Source organism: Mya arenaria, chromosome 3, assembly GCF_026914265.1.
Source record: "Mya arenaria isolate MELC-2E11 chromosome 3, ASM2691426v1".
NCBI lineage: Eukaryota > Metazoa > Mollusca > Bivalvia > Myida > Myidae > Mya > Mya arenaria.
The window spans coordinates 23,495,656-23,515,214 of NC_069124.1; the positions used below are offsets into that span (position 1 = coordinate 23,495,656).

At 32.2% G+C, this 19,559-nt stretch overlaps 1 protein-coding gene across 1 annotated transcript; it reads right to left on the bottom strand.

The window, feature by feature from the left end:
- Positions 1–5,503: 5,503 nt before the first annotated feature.
- On the bottom strand, positions 5,504–18,574 carry LOC128225861 (multiple epidermal growth factor-like domains protein 10). Its single transcript, XM_052935759.1, has 7 exons — positions 18,541–18,574; positions 17,936–18,076; positions 17,197–17,370; positions 16,353–16,490; positions 13,386–13,480; positions 7,875–8,015; positions 5,504–5,602 (listed from the first exon to the last, which is right to left on the bottom strand). The coding sequence occupies exons 1-7, from the start codon at positions 18,572–18,574 to the stop codon at positions 5,504–5,506; spliced, it is 822 nt and encodes a 273-aa protein (XP_052791719.1).
- Between the last annotated feature and the right edge of the window lie 985 nt (positions 18,575–19,559).

A 19,559-nucleotide genomic window follows, 5' to 3' on the forward strand; every position in this document is an offset into this window, starting at 1 on the left:
TAAAAATACATATAATAATAATAATAAGCATATAGCAAACAAAAATAAATGGTTTAACTCTGAGTGTTACAATGCTAGAAAAGCATTTAAGGAGGCTCGAAATAGATTCGTAAGAAATAAAAATAATATCCAGTTCCGTCAGAAATAATTTAATGTGAAATCACATATAGTAGGATTGAACGAAAAGAAAAGTAATTCTACCTTAAAAATGAGGTTATTAGAATAGCTAACATGGCAAAAAATATCAAAAATCAGTTCAAGAAAAATATACCCAGCTCTGAAAGCTTATCTATAGATGATTTGCATGATCATTTTAATAATCTTTTTGGTGCTGCGAATAATGAACAGGAATTTAATGTGCCCTTTTTGGCGGATAAATCGCTAGACGGGATAATTTCGGAATCGGAAGTCAAGAATGCTATATTTTCTCAAAAAAGCGGGAAAAGTCCTGGCAACGATATGTTAATGACGGAAATTTTTAAGAATTCATTTGAAATTACTTCCCCATATTTGCTCAAACTGTATAACAGAACGTTAAATAGCGCAGGATACCCGCAGTCATGGGGAGAAGGTATAATAACACCAATATTTAAAGGTGGTAACGCGAGTGAATCTAAAAACTATAGAGGCATTACGTTAAGTAATATATTAAGTAAAGTGTATTCTCAGATACAATTAAATAGACTGACTAAATGGGCAATTAACAACGAAAAAATAAGCGATTCACAATTTGGTTTCCAGAAAGGAAAATCAACTATTGATTGTATATTCGTGCTATTCTCTATCATTGCTAAAACCCTAAATGGTGGTAAAAACTGTATTGCATTTTTGTTCATTATGAAAAGGCATATGACAAAATCGATAGAATTAAGCTTTGGACAAAGCTCATACAAGAAAATGTAAGCTCTAAAATAGTACTTTCACTTAAGGCGATGTATTCATTCTGCGGTCCAATGTTGTGTTAGATACAAACAGTCAAGATCAGACTGGTTTGAATCTGGAAGATGAATAGAACGATTATAATGATCAGATACTGGATAAAAATTCTTAACTCTCCGAATAATAGCCTGATCAAACTAGTATATAATATGCTACGTGATTACATTAACAATGATACTACGTATAACGGTAATAACTGGGCGTATCATATACAAACCTTATTGAATCGCCTTGGGATGACTTACATTTGTCTTAATCAAGATACGTTATCTATTGATATAATACCAATAAGGCAAATAATAATCGACAATTATAAACAGACATGGTATGGACAAATAAACAACCTACCTAGACTTTGCACATATTCATTATTTAAACATGATTTTGACCAGGAAGCGTACCTTAGTGATATCACTGAAAATAAATTTAGAATTGCTTTAACCAAACTAAGAACTTCATCTTACGATCTACAAATATAAATAAGCAGATATACTAATACTCGTCGACACGAAAGATTATGTAATAGTTGTAACATGATAATTATTGAGGATGAATACCATTTCCTTCTAGTTTGCCCTAAACACATAGAATTGCGAAAAAAGTATTTAAGCAATTTTTACTGCAGATTGCCAACATTAACAAAATTCGAAAACCTTATGATTACTAAATCGCCAAAATTACTTCTAAATTTATCAAAGTTTGTATATTTTTCATTTTGCATCAGAGGTGGAAATTAAATGTTTACTCTTCTTTCGTGTAAAGGTTTGTGTTCTTGTGTAAAAGTTTGTGTTCTTGTGCACTTGTACCACTGTATTACATTGTATGTTATTTTTAGTATGGCTATGATGTTGTCACAACATAAATGCTAAAACAAATTATGTTATGTTATGTTATGTAATGTATACGAAACATTGCTTTGCTTGCCGAGTGGGTATTACCCGATGGCATGGCGAGGGTAAATAAGCTTACCGCCCCCCCCCTTCCCCCCACTTCCCGAAACATTGCTTTCGATGCAATGTTAAATATTGAATCGCAATCAGCTAAAAACTGATATTTCCAATTGTCCATTTACTGGTTATTAATTAAAAGTTCTGCTTGAATATAATTATATCTAAATAGTTATACAATATATAAAATAGTTGCAGTTTTGAGCATTTATTGAAACAAAAATCACGAGGTAAGAAAGTGAGTGCCTCTCACAAGGCATGTTTAAAGGATTATTGAGAGTTACAACTACCCTTTATATTTGCATAGATACCTAAATATTTCGAAATATTGGTTCAAGATTGTTACCACTGACAATATTACTATTACACAATATATAACTAAGCTATGAATTATTGCATGAAAGGTTGTCGCAATCAGATTTATTATGTTAAAATGATTTAACATGCATGATTCTCATTTTAGCCACGTCTTTAATAATGTTCTAAATATTGATGCACATGTATTTACTGAAGCTTACAAAGGTAGATCATACGATACTTTTAATCAAGATTTGTTCAGAACAGTAGCGTATTGGATGTATATATACTAGTCAAATTTTGTTTAGAATATGAATTCAAGGAACTTTATTTTTTACCAGGAGAGTTAAGAATTGGCTTATTTAAATTACTTTAGCAGTATTCAAACTGGTAGATATTCCGGAATATACATAAAGCTCAATAATGCTCAATGTTGTAATTATATCGATATCGAAGATGAGTTTCACTTAACATGAATGTGTTTTTATTCTTACGCTCTAAAAGCATAAAGAAATAGTATATTTTCAAAACCTTCAATGTTTAAGTATATCCAGTTATTTAATGCAACAATACCGACTTTATGGATTGTGTATCTTTGTTAAAGAATATGCTAAATATGATTGGCATTTTGGCAACATTTAACACAAGCAGTAAATGCACTTTCTTGAAACAATCAAACGTCTGCTTCTAGTAATGAGGTGTATGAGAACCAGACTGTGTTGCATAAATAGGTTGTAGTCTTCTAGCTACATCACGTTGGTTCCTCATCGTAAGATTGCTAATCAAAGGCAGCCAGTCGTTTCAATATTAACGTATCTTCTGTCATCGACACCAATATTTTCTAAACAAAATAAAATAAAACAAAAACTCAAATTACAAATGTCGACAATAATCTATAAACACGAAAAGCAAAGTATTAATTTTTCACATGAGCCTCATGCATTGTGTTTGTAGTCCGTGTGTATTAAAATGAATAAACGGCTAAATATCAAATAAAATTGTTCATATTATTCATTTTTTATATCATTGGTACAATTACACTTTCATCAAAATAACCAAACTAGATTTGCTGCAAGATGATGAAAATGAGACATTATGTTACAAATATAGAACTTTCCGTTGCAATTAGAAAAGTAAACGTAGGCGCATAACATATGATCCAGAATAAAATGCTTATTCAACTTACGTTCGTTAATATCAAGTGTGGCGTAATCTCCAGTTGATAATGAAGGAACAGGTGCAGTGTACGGGTTTGAGTGCATTGTGCTCATGTTGCTTTTGATTTCACTGATTCAGTTACAATTAAATATAATTTAACAATTATGAAAGTTACTTAAACACTTTTAAAGAATTGATTAGTGTCGATTTTGTCCGTTACAATATTTAATCCTCGCAAAGAACATTTCAATATTGGCTCAATTTCCAACTGTTTAAATGCCAATCAATTGTAATGATTATTTTCGTATTCATGATGCTATGACCAATTGGTTAAAAGCAATTCGACGTTTCCAAGCATTATTAAGAGACACGAAATGTTCCCGAAATCGGTTTAATTATACCATATTTCAAAACAGTCGGGATATTTTGTCGATAACCATTTAAAAAAAAACAAGACACAGCAGAAGAAAAAAAAATATTATAAACTATTTTAATCGCGATGAATCTTTATTTCAAACGTGAAATATCCATCGATATATCGCATTTGTTTCTGTGTACATGCTGCTTGACCTCAGAAGAGCAGGCAAGCGCGCTTCGTGGAATTTATTAGCGCGTGCCGAAGGTTATACATGATGACAATCATACGAAAAATACTTAATTAAGGTATACATATCTGCATACATTTTTTAAAAAGGAATAATTTCTATGAAATTAATATAGTTTAAATCAACAAAGTTTCAAAATAAGTTCAGTTTACCTTTTTTTAGATTGTCTTCTACAATAAATACTGACTCCAATAACGTTTGCAATGATCAAGCCAATAGCAATAGTTGATGAAACTGCAGCAATAATTTTCGACGTAACATCTGATTCGCAATCAGGATTTCGATTCTGTTCTGAAAATGGTTGAGATCACAAAATCATTCCGATAAGTGATCCTGTGTTATAAAAGATTTGAGTAAATAAATACATCAATTTGTGAAAACAAATCTGCATTAGGACCTATCTTGAATCCTTCCAAAGCATTAAATCAAACATTAACTGATAAAAAAACTTGGATATTTCATAAATGCGTTTGTTATGACTTGAGACCTTGTGTGTTCCATTACGTATCTTTTGGACATTTATATGTGTTCCTTTAAACGAGCTCAACGTTAGAATTCTGAATAAAAGTGCCAATTGTTAAAGTGTACGTCAAGACTAATTAACGCACGGTTTGTACTCTCCATCTGTTCCGAGCATGTGTCACCAATCCAACCAATGTAGCAAGGATAAACACCACAATATCCGTCCACGTTCTCACATTCTTCACAATGACACGTGCTGTTACAGTTATACCCAATGTAATGTTTATCGCACTCTGAAATAATTTATCGATAGCAAGCGTTAAAATCGTTCATATATGGAAGCTGTAGTAACATTTAAAACACGAGCATTGTAGTAGCTCCACGTAGGCACTTAAGTCCAGGGCCTGCTCCTGATTTTCCAAAAAAATAGCATTTTTTACAAGTCCAAAATGCATTTAAGCTTAAGTGGTAGAGGTATTATGCTTTAGTTAAGACTAAAAGTCTGTCTCTCTTTTCGAAATTGCACCTACGTGCATCCGGTATTATACTTATGCACCGGAAGCATACTCTGAACCCCTCTAGCAAACTGGGAAGGTTCATCAATTTTGTCTCGCGGAGCTCTAGACGAATGCAAATCGCACATCTACATCGAACATTTTATAACGAAACTTCAACCACTAAATACTCACTCTTTATACAAGACAGTCAGAAGTGACCATTTTCGAAACCATCAGTGAAACTTCCGCTTAAATTGTTACAGTGAGCTTCATTTCTGCAGAAGCCACAGATAAAATTGCAACCTTCACAAAACTTTCCACCAGCACAGATTGCAATAATAGAATCGTCAAATACAAGTAATTGTAAGACTAGCATGCATCATATGATATTTTTTGAACGGCAGCTCATTTTTAGCTTAGCATTTATATATATAATATATATGTGTTTGGTACATGCTACATGAGAGTACTGTCACATAACTTGAAGCGCAATTATCCTCAGATTAAAGATACCTGTGTCAAGGAACAACGATTGAGTCGTGCTTACTTGTTTTACATTTGTCATCCTGTTTGAAGTCATAGCCTGGCGAACAGCTATTTAAGCAAACACCCGTTGTAAATCGACAGGGTTCTTTGTTCCAACAATACCCACTGCAGTTGTTCTGGCATTCTTGACCATATCTACCAGCCGGACATGCTTTAAATGGATAGAATTTATAAGAATTTCGCATGTCTACTTTTGAATGCAAAGTTAACATGTTCCATGTATATGTGCCATTATAATGCTTTTTTTGTTGTTGGGTTTTTGTTTTTGTTTTAATAAGTGTTTATTTCCTAAATCGTTGATCAGTACGGCTCGTCTTTTTGTGGCAAAACAAACTTCATCCTACATTTTTTAATTTATTTATTGCGGTTGAGTTTAAACCCCCCTTGCAATGTTGTCACTACGCAAAGTACCCTTTTAATTTTAAAACATACACCAGTAACCCAAACAACACACATCCGTTACGGTTTGCCGCCTCGAATAGAATACCAAGTGTGTATACAATTCGTAAATTATACTTATTTCATGCAACAGCAGGACGGATGATATTTTTCTCATAATCCATCTATTCACTAAACAATAGTATTTCCGACATGGTAACATCAGATGAAAGTTATTAAAAATTGCAACTATACGAGCTGTATTAGTGAAGCGTTTTATCTGAAATACGAACATGGTTGACTCAAATATTATCATACCATATGGGGTTGCATACAACTAGTATATACTGTACTCATCGACTGGTGACACCATTCGCTTGTGGAATGTCCGTTTGACTGACGAAGTTAACCTTTGGTATCATATCATGAATTTGTTTGATGTATACAATAAATAAGATTTAATTTAATGAATTGTGTTTAAAAATGATAACATGTGTGTTTAAACTTATTTAATTTTACAACGATTGTGATACAAGCCATTGCAAGTTATATTAATTACTCTCGTTGGCAAGATATTGCGTGAGAGAGTGGTCTTGTGTTGTGGGGGAAACCGGAGTACCCGGAGAAAACTCACTTGTCCGGCTTGGTGACCACTAATAACATGTATAGCTACTATTTCTATATTAAACAAAAGACTGTCTTTAGAATCTATTCTGATGTCGCTATATCAGAATATTGTATATAGCCGTTCCAAGTAAAAACACGTGAAAGCAGCAGTTTAAATCTTTAAGGTAATACCATATTAAGATAATGCCTTTTTCTGTGTTTGGGCCTAATTTGGGGTCGCATTTTGTAAACAAAACATAATTATTATGTTGAACGGAAACATGGGGTATTTATATTTTTTTATTTTAAAGTGAGTGAATTTCAACAAAGAAACATAAAAAAATAACCTGGCAGCACAAGAAATTTAGGTGGAATAATATAAGAGGTTAGAGAGGAACTTCTAAGCTCTAATATTTATGCTATGCAGCAAATTTCCTCACAGTGTTGGGTTTAATTTGATGGAAATTGCCATAACAAGTCATATTTGCTGTTTTGTAAATGCTATTTTAAACTTGCAAACTCGGGTACACATGTACTACTATTCATAGTGACACTTTTACAAATGTTCATAGCACATTTGAAGATGACAAATATAAATTTATGATTTTAGGCTATTTAAAATAACGCACAGTACATTTACATGATTTTGTTGAAAATGATGATATTGACATTTCAATATATTGCCGGATGATAACAATTCTGATCGGGTAATGAGATAAAACAATAAAAAGGTGTACGAAAATGACGCCTGTGTGATTGGAGTTTTTAAACTGTCAGAAATGAGAAAATGGTCGTATAGGTAATGACGGTAATAACGGGTCGTGGATTAGTGTTGCAAATAAATGTATAATGAGTAAGCATTTACTGTTGCAGTCTTTTGTAAACCAGTGATCTGATCATTGTGTTTTTATTATATTATAATTATAATTATAATATTTAAATTGTATGAGTTCATTTTATTGATGTAATTATGTATCAGTTGTACCAACTAGTTTGATTTCCTTTACGACCCGCCAAAGTGCATTTTATGACTTGGTTTGTATAAATTAAAATGTTCAAATCATGGGTCATATTCAAAATCATATGTTGTTTATATTTTTACTGAAAAAATGTTCTCCTCCTTCTTTGCTTTTTGAAAATTAAGTTGTGGAAGTTGACAAGACATGCCTGACATGACGCGCCATGAGCAGGGACTGCGGTAGGGTTAAAAAAACCACACCTAAGGCATAACAGACATGTTTTATCCAAATTTTGTATTGGCTTCCATGACCGGATAATGGACAAACATTACCAAGCCATGAAATAAACGTTTAAAATATTTAATCACTGAACTTAAAATAATATGCAAATGAAAGTTCACAAATGCCTGTTTTATACATACAATTAAATATTTAAGATAAATACAATCAGGAAACGATATTATTACAAGGTGAACGTACTTGAATCACATCTGACTCCTTCGTATCCCCGCTCACATCTTCCTGCTCGAAAGTCTCCTGATACTTTATGACAGACAACAGCGTCCCGACACTGACCGCATTTGGAGGAGCAACCATAACCGTAAAAGCCGTCTGCGCACACTGTGTATAATACTTAGTCTCACAAACACATAAATGGTATATAATAGAACGCATACAAACATGAACGTAACAGTCATTGATTAGCTTGGTTATCCAGAAGTGTATACTCGGATATGAATCATGCTCGAGTTCGCTTCCTTGGTATGAAACAAGTGCGGAAGTCCAGTTTGTGAATTTATGACGAAGTGGCAATCGTAGGCTTCAATTAAGCATAACATGATCTGGGTAAAAGATACACACTTATACCAATCCACCACTTCACTGTAAATCAATTTTGTATTCTAATAGTTCTTTTCACTTGAGAACGAAATTGCGTACAACAATTAATAATCGTTTTCTTTCCGTAGGATAATTTTTTCAAAACATTTTTAATCTGATGTTTGTAAAACAACGAAACTAATTTTAACTGTCCATACGTTGTGCCCATTTTCAAACACTTTAAGGAATACAATCTCAAGTTGGTATTGTTTCAAGGGAATCTACAATTAGCATTGTCATTCTAATATACTCCGCACCTTTTTATGGAACATTTGCTACCCAATTGAAATGGGATATGATAGTTTATACCAAAACCCTGCATTCCAGAGGAAGTCAGGTGTTGGTTCTTAATTGCCATATATACAGCCTTATAAACAGAAAATGGACACAATCGCTCGAGAGATGAGGCATCGTTACTGCAGACATCCCGATCGGTGTTCAAAAGTAGGTCCGAATGACAACACAGCAGATGCACTCTATCTTTAACGAGATGCTGGTATACGCAATATATCGCAATGGGACGATTCATGCACCTACGTTGTTGTATATTAACCTTCTACGAAACCATATCCAGTCTATACAGGTAAAACTATGTTTTGAGACATGAAGACATAATTTTCCACGCAATTTGATGGTTAAAACCATAAAATAAACAACAAAATGCGACACAGCAACCCTAATATATACACTCTGGTAGACATGATCCAGAAAGAGCAGGCTGCTAACAATGCAAATATGTGCCTGTGTGCCAACGGTGGAAAGCAGCTGCCCAGGAAGCGGGTCTATCGAGAGCTAGACCAAAGGCACATCAGTCTAAAGCACAAGATGCGACTTAGCAAAAAGACACCATGACATACGCTGATAATGTTTCTCACAAGGTAAATGGTAAACAATGTGTACGAAGGGATGAGTAAAGTGTTTTATATACAAGTTTAATGTGCAAGAATCATACTATATTGAGTCAATATAATATATAATGTTTTAATTTTTTTTCAGTTTATATATACATATTTCGAAATTCGCGATTTATCTTTACTTTTTGATATAAATTATAAAAATATGTTTTGCAATGTTATTTAAATGTTATATGCATTATGAACAAAAAGTGTAAACAATATAATTATAAATGTAATGTGCTTTGTATTCGTTAATCCATAAGTAAATCTCTATTTTTTGTTTCTTTATTTTTCTTCATACTAGTACATTATTGTGTTTATAATTATATTCATATTTAAATATAGAAACAACCATTTTAGCACAGTATAGCAATTTTCGCCAATAACCAAATATCAACTATATTGATACAACCATCCTTATATTTTATGTGGCTCTGTTTAAACCTGTAATACAGCGATACAAAGTAGATTATATATTATTGTATTGTTTGGTATTTATTAATCAGTAAATAATATTGGATAACAAATGCAACCTGACACTGAACGTTAATCTTACTAGATTGCACATAGTGACAGGTATAAGAGTTGGATATAATTTACAAATTTGCCTGTTTTTTAATACTCTTTATCATACGCTATACAGTGTTTTCGGTTTCCGGTTCCATATATATCCCGTATATTTCTGTATGTGTTATATAACAATATCACTATATATGTTTGTAAACAAGTTAATTCTAACCAATTTTTGTTGAGTAAGTAACAATCCAGCAAATCATGTGGGGTTTTTTTTGCTATTTTTGTTTTTATGATGAAGATTTATTTGAATAATGTAGTTCGTTTCCTTAATTTAATCATCATAGGGAAAAGTGATATTCCACTTGAATTTATGAAAAACATTCTTTGAACGTTTCTTACATTCTAGATGTAAACAGGAAACCCAATTATTTGGGTTAATAAATTATTAACCCAATTATTATTACTTTATATGACCGAATGTGAAATTAACATTTCATAGAGAGCTTACTTTGTTAAAAGTATTTTGTTTATAATATCATTATTACTTGGTTTAATTTCAGTTCTTGTTTCACTCATAAAATTATATAAAAACATGATATTTTCCGAAATGATTGTATCGCTGGAAGTGGTATTGCTTTGACACTTTGTGGTATTCACTTCATCTATAGCACCGGTGAAACAGGTAGTTATATTTTACTCGGAAATAGGCATAAGATAATAATATAAGTAAAACAATAAAATGTTTCCTGAACTCGACCAATAAAACTGTTTATCATATGACGACTCGTGACAGATACCTCATTTAAAACATTTTGGTTAAAATACAAAGGTAAACAATCTTAGGCTTTAAAAATTAAATCTTTATCTGGAAAATAGTTTCTTTTTATTGTTAAATTTAACATCGGCTTGTTTCTATGTAGTTTGACAAAAGAAATATTTATGTAACTTTCTCTAAAAGAACAGTTACACTATGCATGTTTTAAATGTGAGAAAAGCAAAAATCACTGATAATAATAACACACAAGAACATTAAGTTCGGCGAGAGATTAAATTAGCGAAAGGTGATTTAAATAAAATAAAAATAATGCGACTTCTTCACTAAGCTAACGATGCAATATAAGATATTCAGAGGAATTATTTCATTGGTGATTGTAATCCTTTTTTTTGGTATAGTATGTTCTAGTTGTGTTTACCTCTTGTACAATGATTATCTTGATTGAAGTCAAAACCCGCTTCACAGCCATTGGAGCATACACCGGTAATAAAATTGCAGGTAGCATTTTCCCGACAATTTCCACTACAGTTGTTTTGACACCTAAATCCATAGAATCCGGCAATACAAGCTGTAAAAGGTATTATATAACTGGACAATACTTAATTGTGATATGTTGCCCTATTTTGAAATTTATTTAAAGACAAAATAAATATGTGACTTACTAAATGAACCGTCCCATGTTTTATACAGTCAGAACAAAACAGGAATATCAGAAAATGCTTTTTGTTACAACTCTGTTCCTGAAGTTGTATTACTATGAAATACAGACTAGCTAATGCAAGTGTGTACAGTGTGAAAAAGCTTAAGGTTTTGGTAAAATGTCATTAAAGTTTAACATAATATATGTTTTGTTAACATTTCATTTTAAAAAAACATAATTTAATTCTATAGTTTGCCGAATAACACTCTTCATATGCGATGACAATTCCAGAATATTCAAAAATCACTTCAGATGAGTAATTATATTATTGTCACTCATATGAAGTATCAGAGAGGTGTCATTTAAACTGATAAGTTTAAAAAAAAATTGTAATAATACCTTTACTACAGTTGTCACTGGTCCAGCCGTTCGCGCATCCACTGCTGCAGCTCCCAGTCATTACATTGCATTGCTCAGAAGCATTGTTACAATGACAATGCCCCTCACAATTATATCCAAACGTTTTGTCTGTGCACACTTAAACGAAAGAGTCTAAGTGTCATTATGGTCTTATTTTGAAATAATTTGTTCTGTTGATGAATATGACAAATTACAATCCCATTGAACACACTTAACGGTGAAGAGCTATTTAAATGTTTATGACGAAAGATCTAGCTTAGGACAGTCAAAAAGAAACAATATCGTTTAGGGAAACCCTTCACGACTCAATGCCAATCGAATTGCAACAACTTGAACACATTAGGAGGACATTTGTTCTGAACTTTCCCAAAAGCAAACCATTTGCAATTATAGAACTATTACATATTCACAACTCTTAGGTAACATGTTAAGCTATGTAGGCGGAGGGTAGAGGGTTCTCCAAGAAACCTTCTTGATTTATTATGATAAGAATAGCTATCTGTATGACAATGACAAGTTGTAGGGCGAGCGAAAGTAGTCTATAAAACTACATGTATCCATCCCTCCAGGTGTTAACTAAGAAGTATGTTGTGTCTATATTTTGTATTCTAACTAGTGCACATGTTGTCCAATTATGTTAACGTTTTTAGCAACATAATCTGAATATATAACAATTGCAGCATTTTTGATGACCTCTAGCATGACAATAACTCTATTTGTTGTAAAGAATCTCGCGAACAACATTGACATTCTTAAAGAGGCTAATCGGGCTGGCGATATCGGACTGGAATATTTAATTATTGTTTCATTTCCTTTCAATTGCCATCACAGGTTGAGTTCTGCATTAAATAATTATTTCAAAGCTTTGAACGAACAAAGCATTTCAAAACGACCAATGTTTGCTATGAAGGAAAATTAATTTAAACGGACATACGAACGGACGTCCAAAGACCGTAATAGATCATTTTAGCAGCACAACGTGTTTAAACATAAAGTTGGTAAGCGATTGATCGAACAGTTAATAGGCAAGTTGTATTGAAATGTAAGCCATGTCTTTAATGTAGGTTTTAAACAAGCAAAAACCATTAAAGTCCATATTTGCAAATAACTCAATGTTTGCATTTATTATAAAATAGGAAAACAACTTTAACATACTTGTTTCACATCTGACTCCAGTGTACCCCCGGTCACATCCACCTGCTATACAGTTTCCTGATACTTTATCACATACTGCCTTGTCATGGCATTGACCACATCGGGAGGAGCAGTTGTCACCATACGAATAATCAGCGCAGGCTGCACATTTAATTTAGGGTTATATTATATAAACATAATCACATATTCGCAACGGAATAATACACATTAAAAGAGACCACCAATTAAGATATTTTTAGAAATAATTTATATTATTTGCGTATGTCCAAAAGAAATGCCTAAGTTCGTTTGCTGATAAAACATACAAAACGTTAGTTTGACGTCATTAAAGAACATTTATATAATACCAACTATTATATTTGTTTGGCAACCAGTTGATGCTGTTCGCCAATAAATCGCCAAGAAGTCGTCGACCATTTTATGTTATTTCGCATAACATGATCGTCATGTTTCGCCAAACACCTTCGATAATCTTAGTACACCAGTACGCAATCGTTCCAACTCTAATAGATCAACAACAGGTCGCCAAATAGTATGCAAGTACATTGTTTACTATATGACACTTTTTATTAGAATCAGTTTGTTTAACATTTGTCCGATACTGTACACGGTACAACAACATGGGTTAAATAGTACTTAAGCTTTGACCTATAAATGTGAAGCGTACTTTGATTACAGTAGATTCCATGATACCCTGCAAAACATCCTACTGGACAGTTCCCACTCTTCAAATCACATCGACTCCCCTCTTTGCAGTTTCCGCAACGGTGTGCGCAGTTTTCGCCGTAGTAACTGCTGTTGCAGCCTAAAAGAGGACGAAATACCGACGTTTTTTTCCATCTTCTTTTAAAAGATATGTTACATATTTATGTTAAGTTTTTAAGACTTATTTTACATGTATTTGTTCAGGTAGATTCAGATTGCACTTGCGTGTAAATATAAATTTGAATTCACTGTTTCGTGTTGTGGCTATCAATACCGAAAAATTACTTTTTCTTTTTGTTAGCCTGAACTGGAAAAATGCTGAGTTCTGTATGCCTGTTCATACCCGACATGAACAGTATCAAGTTGTATATATAATAAAGTGTATCAAATCATCAGGAGTGTTTAAATCAATATGCTGACAACTGGAACCCTTCAACAAATGTTGCTTACGAAATTCAGCAAAAGGCTGAAGCATGTTTAGTTAATTGACATTTTCCAATGATGCTTTCAAGGTATTAAATGAATGATAAAAGATCCAATGAAGTATATATGAGTCCCTATTGCTGAGTGGTTATGCTATCGTTTTTTTCTTGACTTAAGCGTAAGTTCGCTCCGGATTAAAACCTGATTTTATTGATATACATTTGTTGTGTTCGTAATTTCGGTATCAAAGAGTAAACTTAATATAATTTAAGTGTTTCCAGATGCTTTACAGGTTTGGGAAATATTATTTTGTGCAAAAACATGAGCGAGTCCCTTTAAGATTGATGTGGAAAGTGATTTATACGAGCTTCGGCGAGCTTACAAGTACAATGTTTTAATGTAAAATTTCAATATCCATTTTTACATGTACAAGATGATTCACATACAAGTATACATGATGAAGGGTATGTAATAATATCATAGTGCAGAGCAGTGTCTATAAAATAAATAATTATGTATAACATTTCATATGCCACATATGCATCACCTTCAGATTATTACATCTTCTTTAAGAATAAAGACAATGGTAATTTTTTGTGTAATAGTGACAACCATAACAACATTTTCAAGCCCAAAACTGGTTTAACTTGACCCCAAAAAGAAAAACTTCTTAGTCGTTCGCTTCCACATCTTTACTGATTCAAACAAAATGGCGTCTGATGAGAAAAAAAAAAACGATTTAAAGATGTTAAAGTTGTATCCATGGTTGGGTTAGAATAATAAAGTTTAATTTTGATCTGATTTATTGCGTGAAATGGGGTGAATACAGAGTCAGGACACAGGTAAAAAATAAAAAAAAATATATTCCTAAATAAATTGATAGACATTTTTTAAGAGAATTAGGAAATTGAAAAATGTTATCTTATTAATATTGTTTTTCAGAATCTCCAATTGGATTAAGCTCATTGCCAATGTTTCCAATTGATAAACTCTAAACGCACCTTTTCAATTTAACATTCTACCAATTGATAATAATAGTTGTGATTTATATCTGTCTTTGTTTATCAGTTGGAAAAACAATTTTTCAATGAGAAGGCAAATTTCAAATTGGATTCCCATTGGAAAAGTTGACTATAATTACAAAGATACCCTTATTTCTAAATCAAATATCAGATATAAAAAAAATATTTTAGTATTACCAAACCCCTTTTAATAATAGTATAAAAAATTGGGTGAAAAAACAATGAAATTAAGTGTGCAAAAATCCGGATTTGCAAACATATTCCGGATGCTGTTAATTGCCAATTCTGGAATTGGACACTTTTTGCGAATCTGCTAAATCATATGAATTAAACGAAAAATATGACACTTCTATGCAAACAAAGTAATTCTTGCAAAGTTAAAAAAATCAAATCAGTTTTTACTGAATAATTATAATTTTGAGAGACTATTATTAAATACCTTCTTTTCGGAATATCCTATCAAACCCATAACTAAAGAAGAAAAAACTTTCTAAAATTGCATCTGTACTTGTTATATGCTTTTTGTAAATGATTCTATAAAGTATAAATCCGACATACAACATGAAATAAAATAATTTTCAAAGCATATTAGATATTTTGTTACTGTAGACCAGTTACGTAACAGTTATTCATACGACAAGACGATCATGTGTATTCAAATATATTCAATGACCGGACTTAATTCGTACGACAATAGACATATGCCGTACAAGCAGCTGGCAACTAGTCGCCGAATATAAGGAACGTGCTGATTGTTTACTTTATAAACATGTTATAAGTCTGTTTAAAAGGTTTCCGATACCTTCGACAGTTAATATATATGCAAAAAGCTACAGAAACATGCTCAGTAGCAAAAAAGTTTAAACATAAACCCGGTTTAGTGGCAATGGGCAACGCCAACGACATAGAACACAAATTCACAAACAAGAAACATAGAACAGCACACAACTCTACAAACAGCACAGTGCATAAAAACTATATGTATATATATATCTATATATATATATATATATATATATATATATATATATATATATATATATATATATATATATATATATATAATTGGTATGTTTATCAAGAATTGTTAAGTACCGCCTTGGAACGGTCAGTAAAATGTAAATTTACTGGGGGTTTAAACCAGTTTATGTGCACAGACCTCACTCTTATCCCAACAATCCTTAATAAAGATAAAACGCAAAAGGTTAATCTTATCAAAGTATGCTTTAACTTGAGGAAACTTATCAATAAAACAAATAATAATAAAAAACGAAAAGGTAAACCCCAAGTACTTCAATGATTAGAGATCCCAACTCTATCTGCAGACGGAGGGAAACAATTCAGAGCACCTAATGCAAATACTTTTCAAAGATACGACGCAGTCATCGTTAGAAACCAAAAGCTTCACACACAGTCTGCCTTAAAAGGTTCAAAACTGTTAAACCATGTGGTCGCTTATAAATAATGCTTAACAGAAATTCAGTTTGTATGAATTACATATAATTAAATTTTAAATATAAAGCGTACTTTGATTACAGAACACTCCACTGTGGCCTGCTGAACATCCAAATGGACAATTTCCATTCTGTAAATCACATCGAGCCCCCTCTAAACAGTTGCCGCAAAGTTGGGCACAGTTTTCACCGTAATAACTGTTGTTGCAGCCTAAAATGGAAGACAATATACGGGTATTGCAAATGTAGTATAAGTATTGATACACAATGAAATTGTGTGCGACGGTGGCCTCAAAACGAAATATTGTATAAATTTACTATTCAAGGCATAACAAGTATAATTCTATTCCTTTCTTTATATATTTGTCATTGACAAAGGAATCTGTTTTGGCCTGAAATAATGTCTTATTGTGTCCCTTTCAATCCTCTAAAATGAGTTCATTTTCTCTCAGAGAAATGTTAAAGGTATCCGATATATACAATTATGTGCATTTTGGCTGTCTAGTGCACTCACTTTATCTTGGTTTCATTGGAAAGATTGAATGAGTAGATTCGGTGTGTTAATATTTTTTTCCGATACCCAAAATGGTTAAAAACATCTCAACAAAAACTAAGGTTTGATAAAAGTATTTTTTTTGGCGTGAATTAATGACTTATTGTGTCATTTTCAATACTCTAAAATGAGTTATTTTTCTTTCAGTGGAATGTTTAAGGTATCCGATATAAACAAGTATGTACATTTTTTATGTCTGGTGACTTACATAATTTTTACCTCGTTTGAACAACTTGAATTCCAATGTGTTTATAAATTTATCCGATTACGTAGATAAATAAAAAAACAATCTCACCAATAACTGAAGGGTTTTAAAACAGTTCGGTTTGGGTGAATGGCATCAAAGTTTAAATACAAAACGTACTTTGATTACAGTATAGTCCAAGATACCCTGGTGAACATTTTCCTGGACAGCTTCCATTATGCAAATCACATCGACTCCCGTCTAAACAGTTGCCGCAGCGTTTGGCACAGTTTTCACCGTAGTAACTTCTTCTTCTGAATATCAAACTCATTTGCAAATGAAGTATATTTATCTCTACAAAAAAACGAATGATTCATACATGTGCGACCGGGCCTCAAAACAAAATATTTACTTCATAAGGCTTATACATTATTTGTATATTCTATCTTTTTATCTGTTTGGCATTGACAGAGGCAACTATTAAAAAAATGGCATGAATCAATGTCTTAGTGTGTCCCTTTTGATACTTTAAAACGATTTCATTTTCTCTCAGTGAAAAGTCTGTATAGGTATCCATCCGTATAAACAATTATATGCAGGTTGGATGCCTGGTGACTCACAAATATTTTAGTTTCGTTTTGAAAAGTTTGAGTGAGTTATATAAAATATGAATACATTATGGAAACATACAGCAATAAAGTTATTTGGCGCTTAAACAATTGAAATAAATGTATCAACATCGAATACAATTTTCAATTCCTTTATAAAATCAAATACCTTCGAGTCCACTATTTTTTCCCTTCCAGTTGTATACATTTACGCTACTAGAACTGTGTTGGTATTTAATGATTGCTTGTACCATATTTTGCGAATACCTGCAAGTATGTTTATTTTATGCATTCAAAGATGCAACACTTACCTTGCAAGCAAGGCAGACTCACATATCCTGTTTCACATCCCATTTTGCAAGTTCCATTGACATAGTCACACTGTTTAGAGCCTCCTCTGCAATGTCCGCAGCTTTCAGAGCACTTATCTCCATATGTTCCGATTGGGCAATCTTAAATATATGTTGTAGTTAAAAACTATTGACGTAAAAATACTTGGAAACATGTGTATTGGACGTTGTTAATCTTCTGCATGTTAAAGCTTTTGACAAAGGCTAGTATAAATAATACATACATCTCATGCATAATAAGAGTATGATATGACATACATTTACTGTATATAACGTAAGAGTTCTGGTATCGTTCTCTGATTGAATATTCTTTTAGTCTCTTACTGAGTGTTCTATTCATACATATATAGAGAGAGGTATATGTGATATAATAAACACTTTTTTTCGACGAAAAATTTTACATAACATTTTAATTAGCGCGGCTTAATTACAAAAAAATTCTGTGTAAATACACACACTGCATTAACGATTATACACGAAATATTGTCCGTACGACATCAAACGGTCGTATGCCAAACTAGTGGCCGATACCGATTCATGTAGGTATCGATAGTGTAAAAACATACCTGTTTCAGATACTTTAACTTCACAAAGGACCATATTCTGCGCTTCTGATATGAAAGTGATTTTGATTGAATTTGCAAGTCTAGGAGGGTTTATATCTTGGTCTAATCCTAGTACACTGATGTTCCCTTGGACAATAACTTCCGTGCCCCCCAATGCGTCAGCAATAGAAACGCGAAGTCCATGACTTTGTAAAGCATTGTCTTAAAGAAGCAAATGTGCTTAATCATAACAAGATTCAATAAGAGCAAACACTAACTTCTATATTTTATCTATAATAATGGTCAGAAACAATACTGTGCTTACGTTGTTTTAACTCAATCAATTTATTAATAAGAGACGTATCCTTTTTTAATGTTAAAATAAATTTTAACACAGTGTGGATAACATTTGAAACATGAAACATTTTAATTTGATAAAACGCCTATTTTTACGTAAAAACATATTCAATGGCGTTGTACAAATAAATAAAATAAATGTAAAATCAGGTTAATAGAAGCAATGTACATTATACTGCTAAACTGGTAAGAAGCAATCTGAATAGATTCATGACTTAAGAAATTGTAAAAAGCATTTTAGGAAACATGATGCACTTATTGTGATACAAAGTATAAATAAAATCAGTTCTTTGATACACTTTTGTTACTATTACAGCCACTACAGTCTCTAATATAATGCATTCAAGTCTCGAAAGTAATGTGTGTTCAGCATTTTAAATGCTTGTAGTGGTATACCCTATCATTTACTCTCAAAAATGTATTAACATTACATAAAAATATTTATTTTGGAAAATAGATAATTAAACTACATACATGATTGAGGGCTTTCATGCATAAATGCGGTTTTGATTGTTATTCTTTCACATTTAAAAAAAGACAATGTTAATAACAATACTGAAGTTTCATGTCTATAAGTCTGGAGAAAAAACACATTTTACAAGCATGACCATGCGGTGCGCATTATGATTGCTTAACTGGACAGCACACACATGCTGTAATAATATAGTGAAATCATAGTATTT